General features: G+C 39.6%; 1 protein-coding gene across 1 annotated transcript in view; it reads left to right on the forward strand.

The window, feature by feature from the left end:
- The first annotated feature begins 7,507 nt into the window (after positions 1-7,507).
- Positions 7,508-13,773, forward strand: part of AIG1 (androgen induced 1) — a 232,656-nt gene continuing 226,390 nt past the window's right edge. Inside the window, 1 exon segment of the mRNA XM_029223657.1 lies at positions 7,508-7,740. Coding sequence (XP_029079490.1) covers positions 7,600-7,740 — 141 coding nt within the window. The 5' untranslated portion in view covers positions 7,508-7,599.

The raw sequence follows: 13,773 nt of genomic DNA on the forward strand, positions 1-13,773 counted from the left end.
AAACTGTGTGTGGCATGGAGAGAGGGAATATATGAGAACTCTATACTTTCTGCTCCATTTTTCTATAAACCTGAAACTGCTCTAAAAAATAAAATCTATTAATTTAAACAAAATAAAAAGAAAAAAAAAGTACACTAAAAAAGTCATTTAATTCCTCTCAGCCTCAGTTCCATCATCTATAAAATGAGAGGCTTAGACTAGTTGATCTCTAACTTTTCATCCAAAAAGAAGATTCTATCATTCTCACTGTCAACATAAAGATGTCTGGCTGCCAATATATATATTTTTTTCTTCCAGTTTTAATGAGATATAATTGGCATACAGCACTGTATAAGTTTAAGGTGTACAGTATAATTATTTGATTTACATGCATCACAAAATGATTATCACAATAAGTTTAGTGAACATCCATCATCTCATATACATGCCAAATTAAAGAATTAGAAAATAATTTTTTTTCTTCTGAACTTAGGGTTTACTCTTTTCACAACTTTCATATATAACATACAGCAGTGTCAATTATATTTGCCATGTTGTACCTCACATCCTCAGTGCTTATCCATCTTATTACTGGAAGTTTCTACGTTTTGACCACCTTCATCCAATTTCCCCTCTCCCACCCCCCACCTCTGGTAACCACAAATCTGATCTCTTTTTCTATGAGTGAGTTTGTTTCTTTGTTTTTGAAGTATAATTGACCTACAACACTATGCTAGTTCATATTACACAACATAGTGATTCAATATTTCTATACATTTCAAACTGATCACCACAGTAAGTGTAGTTATGATATTACATAGTTATTGACTATATTTCCCACACTGTACATTTCACACCTGTGACTTATTTTGTAATTGGAAGTTTGTACCTCTTAATATCTCTCACCTATTTCTTTCCTCCCCCCCCCCCACCTCTCTCCCCTCTGGCAACCATCTGTTTGTTCACTGTATCTATAACTCTGTTTCTGCTTTGCTATATTTGTTCATTTGATTTGGTTTTTTTCTTTAAATTCCACATATAAGTAATATCATGATTTTTTTTCCCTCTGTTTGACTTACTTCACTTAGTATGATAATCTCTAGGTCCATCCATGTTGTCACAAATGGCAAGATTTCATTCTTTTTTATGGCTGAGTAGTATTCCAGATATCTATATCTATAGATATAGATAGGTATAGATATAGATATAGATATCACATCTTCTTTATCCACTCATCTGTTGATGGATACTTAGGTTGCTTCCATATCCTGAATATTGTAAATAATGCTGCAATGAACACAGAGGTGCATATATCTTTTGTAATTAGTGTTTTTGGTTGTTTTTGGATAAATACTCAGGAGTGGAATTGCTGGATCATATGGTAGTTCTATTTTTAATTTTTTGAGGAATCTCCATATTGTTTTCCATAGTATATATTTTGCAATACTTATGAAGGTAGAAGAAAAGAGTATGTTGAAAAAAATAATTCATCAGCTTAAGCAAACTGTAAAGGAACATCATTATGCAATTCTGGAAAATAAATGAAACCATATAATTATTGAATGAATCTGGTGATGAAATTGTAGTTTATGTGAAAAGGATAATGGTGAAATGGAGTGTAAGTAGGTATTGGTGAAGCATTCATTTAAAGAAAATAGCTCAAGTTTTTAAAAGATAACTTCAGATGCCTCAGGTGCCGTGAAACTAAATGACATAGTCTATGATAACTAAAAGATTGTCAATCATGGAAGTTTTATGAAAATTATTATAAAATGATTTGTGGCTCAGGGGATTCATATCTAAAATTTTCTCATCCTTATAAATCAGACAATGATGTCCACAAAGATGCTGAGATACAGATGTTGTTTCTGCCTCATATGATACATTTCTGTCAGATATTAGTGTGCGTGGAGCAGGCAGCTGCCTATGAGGGGTGGTGAGAACTGGAACAGATGAGAAAACACAACCCAGAGCACATGGCTCCTCAGTAACAGGAGGGGAATTAAACCTGGGGTGGTGCACTGACTGGCAGTATCCGCAGCTTGGTGTTATAATTAAAACCCCAAAATACATGATTTCATATCCCAGCTCTGCCCTTTGCTGGCGGTGTGACTTTTGGGGCAGTTTACCTAATTTTCTCTCTGTCTCCATTTCCTTTTATGTAAGATGCAGATAATAATAGTAACCATTCTCAGTGAGGATAAGAAGAGCTAATATTTGTAAAGGGCTTAGATCAAAGCCTGGCCCACAGTAGGTGTTATATGGGTTTATTAAATAAAAAACAGATACACTTGAACCCTGGTTTCGTTAGCACTAGCCCACTGTCCTATGACTCAGCACTTTTTTGAAGCCTGCCGGGAAATCACCCCAAGTATCTCCTGGTATCATCATTTAGCTGCGTGTAACAGAACACCCGACCACACTGCTTTCAACAAATAGGGGTTATTCTCACATCACAAGAAGCCTGGAAGGAGGCCACTGCTGGCATGGGTTCAGCAGGTTATAGATGTTAGGGCAAAGCACTCTGGGATCCTATGATTCTTTTCTTCGTGCTTACAAGGTGACTACTGAAGCTCCAGTCATCCTGTACACAGTGAAACAGGAAAAATAAGGATGGGGGTAGGGCTATAGGGAGGGGTGTACTAATGGAATACTTCTCAGAAGTCCTTTCAGCAGATTTCAACTTTACACAGAATTGTGGCTTGGCCCAGACACATCACTGCACGCTCCAAACGTCCTTTTGGGTCTGTTATCTTCTTCTATGTGCAGAGTCCAGCAGGCTTGAGAGGGTTTTTTGGACACCCTGGGTAGGATGTTAACATGGCACTCTTCCAAAGTCCCACCCTGCAGCCTGCTAGCTGACACCAGCATACAGGTGTGGTGGTGTTGTTCTCGTTGTTGTTTTGGCTGACACAATTTTTAAAAATCTGAACTACAATGAGTCTACATAGGGCATTTGCTCCAGTTTTTCAAAGATTCAATTTTACACTGTTATCTTACATTTAGCTTGACTGAATTATATACATGCCTGGTCTCTGAAGGATTTGGATTTAAGACTTCTGAAATATCTTTAAACTATCTGTTGAACATTTATTTAGAGGCTGAAGGCTGTTGGGAAACAAGACCCCCTGGTGGTAGGGGTCTGCCTCTTCTCTACTCCCCTGAGCAAGTGAGCTCTACTCCCAAACTCCTGTATACGGTCTACTCAGCAAAACAAAAGCTCTGCAATTCCCCTGACACCCACTGGGGAGAAGAAATTTAGCGATGATTTACGATTATTCTAGAGCGCATTAGGAGGGCTCTCTCATCAGTCACCCATCCACCGAAGCAGTTTATGAAGACGTTTCCTCCCTGAGAATGATTCTGGTAAGTGGATTACCTTCAATTTCCCACACTTCCAGGGATATTTTGGTGCCATTAAGTGACTGGCACCCCCAGGCCATCTGGCTCTTCTAACACAGCACACTTGTGATGCTTCCAGACAACGCGGACACTGCAAAGGGGGCAGTTTTTGACAAGGAAATAGTGAGTACAGGTAGAATGTGGATCGCCACTAAGCCATCCACGTGGATTGTTCAAAGCCGGAAGATGACATCCTACATCCCGAAGAGGGACTGGCAAAGTGGGCTTTCATTGAGTCTTGCCCAATGTGCTGGGTCTGGATATGTGCACACCGAGAGCATTCCTGGCAGGACAAGTAGCTTTGGCAAAGTTACTGACAGATCTCAGGAGTGAAGGGGATGTTTCAGATCTGTCTGAGATCCAGCCGGTGCCTCACACCAAATCTCAGCACTATTTTTTCTAAAGCTTTTCAGTGACTGTCTAGAATCCTTGGTGTTTAGAAATCTCATAACTTAGGGTTCTTTATATATATATATATATATATATATATATATTTATATATGTTTATATTTATTTATTTGGTGGCACTCGGTCTTAGTTGCGGCTCGCTGGCTCCTTAGTTGCGGCACATGGGCTCCTTTAGTTGTGGCATGCAAACTCTTAGTTGCAGCATGCATGTGGGATCTAGCTCCCTGGCCAGGGATCGAACCTGGGCCCCCTGCATTGGGAGTGTGGAGTCTTAACCACTGCATCACCAGGGAAGTCCCAGTAGAGTTTTCTATAGCAAATTCAGTCCATTTTTAAACCTGAAAAAACCGTTGCAATCAGCAACATCAGCACAACTGCTAGTCGCCACCGCTCATTTGCCCTGTAAGTAACAACCCTTCCTGGTTAATAGCAAAAAAATCTGGCTAATGAAATGTATTGGCACTATGTTTCATATCTAAAGCAATTAAAAATATCTGTAGTGAGCATCAATTATTGGGAAAAAGAATGATTTATGCCCACTTTTTAATCTTTCCAACTGCTCTCTAGGGCAAAAGAGCTCTCCTTGGAACCTCAGTCCATAATAAACACATGTGAACAAATACACACATTAGGTTGTAAAAGGATGGTTTCTTAACTGGTTTTTGAGCTACAAATAATCCCTAAAAAGTGGCTTTCTCAACTAAATATGCAGACATTACAGTGTATTTATAGTGATTAAAAACTGGAAACAAACTAAATATCCAAAAATAAAGTTTAAGCAAAATTATGCCCCTATTATGTCATGCTATGCAACAATTAAAAATGATTTTTACAAAGAGTTTTAAATAATAAGGTAACATACTTATTAAATTTAAAGCAAAAAAAATCTGCTTGATGCAAATTGTTACACGGTATGTCACAACTAAGTATATATTGTAAGAAAGACTGGCAGGTATGTGCTAAAATGTTAACAGTGTTTTCTGTGGGTGGTGAGAGTGGGAGTAATTTTTTTTAATTTCCTATTTTAATATCATAAATATGCTGCTTTTATAATAAAGAAAAATGAGCAACCCAAAGGTATCTTTTCTGCGAAACCGAGGGGATTCTTCCCAAGCCCAAACCTCTCAAAGGGACACATCCCATCTTCTACCCTATGGTGCAGACAACTGTGAAGGGGGAAAAATAATCCTTTCAAATACATTGACACTGTTAGAAAATGCTTATCCAATGTAAACACAGAACCAAAGGAAATGCATAAACATTGAATATTATAAGGATATGCATAAACACAATTCTTCCTCCTGAATTTGTAAGCAAATACCCATGGCTATATGAAGTTGGCTTGTTGGAATACAATGTAAGGGAGACAGAGGGTCCTTGTCATTTCCAAAATTAGTAGGGATTATCATCACCAATATGTTAGATACTCTCCCCCTTCAAAAAAAAAAGAAAAAGAATGAAGATTCTGTATCAGTTTTTAGAAGTACTTAAGGAAGAATATCTTAAGCCCATATATAGACTAAGAACTATTAACAATAATCAAAGAAACACTAATGTATAATAACTAGAAGCTAAAACACGGTCTTAAACTCTTCCCTTGGGAAACATGTTTTCATGAAACTCAACTGGACAAGGCTATTCTCCTCCATCCCCACTCATTGTGGGGCAGTATGAAAAAGCTAAAAAAGTGACATGCAGATATTTCTTCTGTACAGTGTACAATGAAAAGCAGTATTCTCTAACTCAAATATGGAATCATGTAAAACTTATCAGTGATTAATGTATTATAGTTCATAAAAAAGGATAACCTTCCACAGAGTGAAGTTTTAAGTGCAATACTGTACTGCAATACTTACACTAAGAAAAACGCAGTCTCTGTGTAGGTTAATATTTTTTTCGCAGAGACATGTGAAACATGTCTAAGATTACTAGATATGGTCTAAAAAGCAAAAAGAGCAACGTGGATGTGTTCATAAATAATCAGCAAGATGTTCCAAAAATTGTGGACTGACATTCTCATAAAATATTTGAGTCAATGTTTATGCAAATGTTTCATTTTTTTTTAAAAAAAGCCCACAAAAGTCATTATCTTATTATGGTTAGCAAATCACAAAATAACAAAAGCAAACCATTAGAATAGGTTCAAAACACTTTTTGAATGGTATAGTTACTTAAAAAGAAATTGAGTACAGAATAAAATTTTAAATGGCTTTATACGAATATTTTTATATTTTTCTAGGATGGGATAGGGAGTCTTATTTATGATTTTCTAAATTGTAAGGTAGGAAGGTATATCAAATTTTAAGGATATCACACGAACTCAAAACTTTACTAAGGACTTAGATCTTCAGTAGATCTACTTTTTAATTTTGCAATCTTATGAACCTGTAGCATGGACACACAATTTTTAAAAATGCACCCAACTTTTACATGAAGATAAAACTAGAAATCATCAATAATGAATAGTTTTATGCTGGTAGAATCTTCTTGGAATTATCTTGATTTGGAGGACATTAACTTCTACTGGCATAATTATGAGGCCGATTAGAAAATATCTACTGGGCTTCTTTATTTTGGTTAAGAGATTGGTTGGAAAAATTCAGGAGTTGCTACTTTACCTCTTAACACTCTGCACTCTGCTTTCCCTGCCCCCTCACTCCACATTCTGTGACTCAAGAGACTATTTTCAGAGGACACCTGTTTTAAATGGATCCACAGGAAATACCTATGTTGTCTTTTCATAATCTGACCCTGCATCTCGTTAGCTGAAATGTGATGCTGCCCACAGAATGAAGCAACTTCAGTGTGACAACATTTACTGGAAGGTGGAGGGAATCCAGTTTGTATTTATTTTCCTTCCATTAAGCCCTGGTATTGGAGTGTAGGAAAAAATAAATAAGGAAAACGGCAAAACCAGTTTAACCCTCAAAAGATTAGTATTAAATTACACAAACGCGTTTTACATCCAGACTCAGGATGATCTGCTCTTGAACTGAATGTAATCTTGCAGCAGAAACTTATCTGACACTTCTTTCTTTACAACGTTTTATTTATAAACCCCTTGTCCAGAGTTCACAGTCGGCCTTGTTGTATATTGATAGGATATTTATAAACCCCCGGTGGAAAAGTGCAGGGCAGCCTACCCACTGGAATAGAATTAATAAGGGGATTTCATAGAGATTAACAGTAGTCTAACACTAAAATTCCAGTTGGGTCTAAAATAAAGCAAGTCACTCGGGGGCCCCGTTTCACGGGTTTGCACCCCCCACACGCGCGCCTCCACCGGTGCCACTTGGCCAGCAAGTCCCCGAGCTGGACCGTTGGCCCACCCCGGGGTCCGCTCCTTCCGGGCGGGCTGCCCGGCCCCCGCGCCCGGCCCCGCGCCCGCTCACCCTGGGCCGCGCTCCCTCTCCGCCCGGCCGCTGCCTCTGGCCGCGGTCCCCGGAACTCAGCGCGCGCTCCCCGAGCCCCAGTCGTCCTCGGAGGCTGCCCACCCGCTCCCGGGGCTCTGAAGGGCTGCCCCGGGCCGGCTCTCCGGGGCCCGCGAAGGCAGCAGCAGAATGACGTAGATGACGAAAGAGCTGACGCCACGCCGCCCACCCCACAGCCGCCGGTGCCCGCACACACCGCCCCGCCCCGCCCGCCCGCCCGCGAGGTTGCCCGCGCGCTCGCGGTCGCGCCGGTCCCGCGGGGCACGTCCCGCCAGGGCCCCCGCCCGCCCCGCCCGCGGCCGGAGTTCCCACGGCGCCCGCCAGAGCCCTGCGCCGCCAGTCCTCCTCGTCGCCGAGCCCGTCCGGGCCTTTCGCGAACATGGCGCTTGTCCCTTGCCAGGTGCTGCGGGTGGCCATCCTGCTGTCCTACTGCTCTATCCTGTGCAACTACAAGGCCATCGAAATGCCCTCGCACCAGACCTACGGAGGGAGCTGGAAATTCCTGACTTTCATTGATCTGGTAAGGCCGCTCCCCTCCCCCTCCCCCGTCCTCCCCTCACTCCGAGCCCGGGTGTGTTTGTGGGTGCGCCGGCACCTGCGCGCGTGCTCCAGCATCCACGCCGGTCCAAGCCTCATCCCCAGTGACTGCGTCTGAAGGCCAGGCTGCCCCCGCAGCAGCACCTTCTGTAGCACCCAACGTTATCTGGTAGCTGGGGCACGAGTGGAGGTGGGGCGCAGCCAGGTGGTGGGCTCTTTGGAGGGGAACACACACCTGCTTCTAAGAGGTGGCACGGGAAGATTCTCAACTTAGCAACTGGATCGAACGACCTTGGTCATGAGCGGCCTCAGACCCGTTCGCCCCCAAGGTGCTTTCCAGAGCACCCACCGTGGGATCAAGTCGCAGCAGCTGAAGGAAACTGGGTATTGTCGAATTACTTGGTGTTTCCTCTGAAAGGACTGTCCTCCTAACAAAGGAAAGAAAGCTCCTCATAAAGAAGAGAAATCGCCTAATAAAGTTGTCTTCTTTGCATCTGTTTTTGCCCATTGTCAGTAATTTACCTCCAACCTTCCCCCACCCCCCAGAAGCATTAGAAGAGAGAGCTTTTCAAAACGCATTCACAGTGGACTTTATACTTTCCCTATCTTCCCGTGTAAAAGTTCCGCAATAGTTCGCATAAGCAGCTCCTCTGTTGGCACAATGATGGCCTTGGCAGTTGGAGGGTTTTTGTTTGTTTGTTTGTTTTGTTTTTTTTAACAGTTTATCCACTTCTGGCACTGAAAGGGACGGAGAAGTATCACATGAGCATAAAACCCAATAAGGACATGGGGTGGAACCTAGGAACTTCAGGGTGAAAGACTGGCCCAAACATACACTAAAAGATGGGCAAGTATGGACAGAGAATTAAAACAAAAGCGAGGAGTTCTGAGGACTAGAGAAAATGTAGAACCAATTCCTGGATCGCCAGAACTGCCCGTCCAAGGTTATACACAAGGTTGGCTACACAAGCAAGATTGTAATCTCTAATTGTTGACCCTTCATTTTGATGAAGAGAACTTGACACCTGTTTTAAGATACTTCCAAAGGCTTAGGATGCTTCAGAGATATGCAGTCAGCAGGTTTTTGTATAGAAATGCCATTTTAAATTTGTATCATGTTAGATACTTTCAGAGCAGAATTTAAGCCCTTTCCCCCAGCACTTTCCAAACTGGGCACCAAGACTGACCAGGGCATAGAGTGTTTCAGGGGTTTCAATTTTCAGTTCCTCAACTTCCAGCTCTTTCTTGAAACTGATCTGTCTCTGAACACGGGTGTTGCCTGCCAGTTCTCCTTTCTTCTGCCCTGTTCATCCAAGGGACAAGCACGTGACAAGGCTCTGTGCTGTATTTATCTGTTCCTTTTAGGATTCAGAAGATAGACAGTTGTCACTAGAACTATCTTCATATTTGATTGAAAAACAAAGTCAGACTTATCTTGACAGAAAGTCTTCTTGAGTTGATTGGGTCGTCATTGAGGATTGGCTCTACCTTTTATGTTATGTAGCAGACTTCCGGAGACTGAAACCTGCAGCCCTGAAGTTCCGATAAATAGGTATCAGAGTGTTAGAAATCATGTCCCCTTTTCAACTGTTCAAACTTATGTTAAAAATATTTAGATGTTATTTAAAAAATATGTGCATAGATTTTCAGAATTTTTTTACTGGCTATGTGAACAAAATTTCTCTTGGATCACTACCTTATCCCATTTCTCCTGATCTCACTTTGAGCTGGCCCATTTGAGTGTTGTCAAGGAACAGCACTGAGCTGAAATACGGATGGAAACCCCACCAGAACCATAGAAACTATGAACAGTTCTCAGAAGCACCTTTGCATTAGATATAGTTTTGGGGGCGCAGGGGAGGGGATTAGCAGGTGAGAGCGGTAGAAATTGAGGGTATTGTTAACCCATGCGAGAAATGACAACTCACATTGGCATTGCTTACTGTGTGTTATAAAACAAGACTCACAAGAAACGATGTACCTCTCATAACCTTTGAGTGACGTGAAACTGTAGTAGAGCCAATCTGACTCGGCTTAAACTGTCATACACTTTATATTTTAGCATTTAGTGGTTGGACCTGCCTATTTTAAATAATTATGACAAATATATTTTTGTCTCTTTCATATTTAAATTCAGTTTGTATAGGGCCTTCAGCCAATCATTCAAACTTTTTATCTCTGTGGCTTCTGATTAAAATATAATAAATCTTTAATTGAGGGTTCCTGTGAGAAAATATGTCTAGAATATATTCAAAGAAACACTCATGCAAAGTGTTATTCTTTTTGTTATTAGAGATTTAGAGTCTTTGGAGCTTAAGCATTGTACAGCTGTTAAAACAACCAGCCTGTGAGTCCCTACTATTGGTATGAAAAGATTAGGCCACTATAATTTACCCATTTAACTTTTCATTTTTCTGTGTTAAAAAAAACTGAATAAATTTTATTACTTAGTGCTTTGGACATTTTTAATGATTCTAAGCTCATTAGAGCAATTTTGCAAGAGGGTTTAGCTTCTCAGAACTTCAGTGAGAAGGCCCTTGTCCTAGCCAACTTGGATCACAGAGAGTCAGGACATTTATCCTGGTGGCCACAGTCTGATTCCATGATCCATGGCATCAGTGTACCAGAATGTAGCTCAGGAATCTCAGGCGACACGTATCCAGGATCATATGGTTATGTGGCAGGGGCCGTTCCAGCTATATCCATACCTTACTTTGAGTATGAGAGTCATCCCGATAGAATCAGAGCTCATGGTAAAAAGTGAAATGAAAGTTATTGCATAAGTGAATGAATCTGCATCATTTGAAGAAAATTCATCAGCTGTGATACTGGTTAAGAAGATATTTGAACATTAGTAATGTTCAGTAATCTTATACTGGACATTATTACTGAACTATTACTGATATATTACTGTTATCAGTAATCTTATACTCTTATTGTTATTCCCCAAGAGCTTCTTTTCCTAGAATTGAAGAACTGTAAAAGAACTAAAAGTGCTTCAGGAAAATTCAAGTAAGTAAATGGAAATGGAATACTGTCTTCACATGATAGGCGGAATAATAGGCTCCCAAAGCATGTCTGCATCCTAATCCCTGGAACCTGTGAGTATGTTAGGTTACATGGCAAAGTAATTAAAGTTGCTATCAACTGACCTTCAAGTAGGGAGATTTGCTCAGATTATCCATGTTACCCCAAGGTCTCTTAAAAGTGGAGGGAGGCAGGGGAGAAGAGTCAGTTGGAGGAAGATGTGACGGAGGAATAAAGTCCCAGAGAGGTGCAACACTGCTGGCTTTGAAGATGGAGGAAGGGCCCAGGAGTCAAGGAATGTGGGAGGTGTCTCCAAGCTGGAAAGGGCGAGGAAATAAATTATCCCTAGAGCCTCCAGAAGGAACATAGCTCTGCTGACACCTTGATTTTAGCCCAGTGAGACCCATTTTGGACTTCTGACCTCCAAAAGTATAAAATAATAAATTTGTGTTTAAATCACTAAATTTATGCTAATTTGTTGCAGCAGCAATAGAAGACTAGTATACTTGGCTGTAAATCCTGTGACCTAGAAAACAAACCTTAAATGTTGTTGTACTGATGTGGTGACTCAGCTAGTTCTTTATGTGTATTAGATAACTGGTTAATTTTAGTTTTAACCAGAAACTATGCTGAGGAGACATACATGTGACAACAGGCAATGTGAGAATCTATGAAAATGGAATAACTTTGGAAAAACTAGGCCTTTTCTTTACTGTGAAGTATTTTAGAAATTATCATTGTGAAACATGCCATGCTGGGAGGAGTACTCTTAACTGGAAATAAGCTGGAAAGAGAAAACAATTAAACTGACGAATGTTCAAATATTTTCTTAACTAGTATCACAGCTGATGGATTTTCTTCAAATGATGCAGATTCATTCACTAATCAAATAATTTCCCAAGTTATATAATAATTGTCCCCCAAAATAATAGAAATGAGGAATCAATCAAACCAACATACATAAATTAAAAGAAAAAAGAAACTGGATGTTGAGGCCTCAAAGCAGTGCTGGAATACATTGGGTGTTAGGAAACATTTGAATAAATGGAACTTTCCAGATGTTCAGTGAGTATTCTCTTCTTGTCCTGTTTCCTCCTAAAAACATTTGAAACACTACGGATTTTTTTTTTTTTAATATATCAACCAGAATTTTATTCAGCTCTATATGGTAGAATGTCTAACATGTGAATAAGAATCAACTTCTTTGAAAAACATGAACTGGACATTTGTTATAAAAAATTAATATTGATTTTGGATTTAAGAAACTGATTTTTAAAGGTTGAAATAGAAATGTGATGATCCCATTTGCTCTAGTTTGTGGTACTCGCCATTTTGATAGTTACCATGTCTTAGGGCTCCATTATATTCATTATTTCTCCTATACTGACTTGCCATTCATGCACAGGCTGAACACCGGTGAGGCCCTACCTCCTCAAAGTGTAGTGTGAGGACCAGCAGTGATCTTATCTGGGAGCCTGGTAGAAATGTGGACCCTCCAGCTCCGCCCCAGACCTTCTGAATAAGAATCTACCTGTTAATAAGATCATTAGGTGATTCTTTTTCACATTTTAGTGTGAAAAATGGTGCTCTAGGCCATGCTGTTTTTGTTTTGTAATTTAACATGGAATAGCTTGTAGGACACAGCCTTCATATATTAATTCTGCCAACTATATTTAAAACATATTTAAACATATTTCAAAATATATTTAATTATGTCACTTTTACTGTGACAGTTAAAAACATGTTGTAAAAAATTACAACTGTAAAATAAAAGAAAGAGAAAAATATGTATTTGGCACCAAGGGTAAGCTATTTGTTGCAATTGAGAAACAAGTTTGTCTAATCTTTAGGGAAATCAGGTGAAAAAGAATACACATTTGATTGTATTGTCTCTACTGTTGGAATAAAGGAAGCATAACAATTTATCAGGAAAAATACAATTCCTTCCAGGCACTGACTTTGCAAGGTTATTTATCACTCAGCTAGTCATATAAATGACATCGGGTAGCATAGCAGGTAATGCCTTTGATTGTTTTCTAGCAGATTATCAATAGAAATATTCTTATTGTTGATGTTTTTTATATTATGATTTTATGAAAGCCAAAGGCATGGTCTTCTGTTTTGACTGGGTGAAGGCATTTTTGTAGAGGTTTAAGGTAGTATAATCTGGGTACTTATTTTTGTTATCTAAATCCGTTTTGCAAAAGAATTTGAGAAAACCACAGAGTGAGCAGGATAAATAAGTGTTCAGATGTTGAAAAGCTTGGGGTGTTCAAAGAGCAGGAAATGGTCAAGTACACCTGGAGGATAGATTTTTTGCTTTTAGACACACTAAGAATTTTTGACCTTTAAAAATGTTTAAAAGGGATAAAAAACTGCATAAGTATACTAAATGATGCATTTGAGTTTGTCATATTTACTTATATACTTATAATAAAATATTCTTGACTCCATTAAGTGCATGGCTTAATTTTAAATAGGAAATAAAATATCTTGAGAAGAGATTCTGCATACTATTATGTAACTATGATACTTAGCTTTGCCAGTCAAAACCGCAGAGTGCCATGTGAAGGCCAGTAGTTCATTGAGTAGTCTGAACAAAATTAGATTGGTTTGTTTTGGTTTGGTTTTTTCTTTTTTTTTTTTTTGGATATTATACAAAGAGGGTGAAACTGCAAATTTTTTTTCAGTACAATCAGACTTGACCCTAAAATGCACGTAAACTTTAAGGATTAAATAATGCTTTTTCCTAACCTGGGAGAAGAATTTTGAGTATAATACTTTACACAGAGTCCTCTTCCCCCTCTTTGAAAGTGTTTCTTTTGGAGCAAACATAAAATAGGGGCCTGGTTTTGTCAGAGTCGGGGAAATAGTTGATGATATAATCTCTAATTCCCTTTCTTAGTTGCAAATGTTATTGAAATTACAGAGTCATCTGACCATGTTGAGGTCACTTCTTTTCCCATCTCTGCCATCCCCCATGTCTGGT

This window comes from Monodon monoceros, unplaced genomic scaffold (assembly GCF_005190385.1).
Source record: "Monodon monoceros isolate NGI ecotype Baffin Bay Population unplaced genomic scaffold, NGI_Narwhal_1 Super_Scaffold_15, whole genome shotgun sequence".
NCBI lineage: Eukaryota > Metazoa > Chordata > Mammalia > Artiodactyla > Monodontidae > Monodon > Monodon monoceros.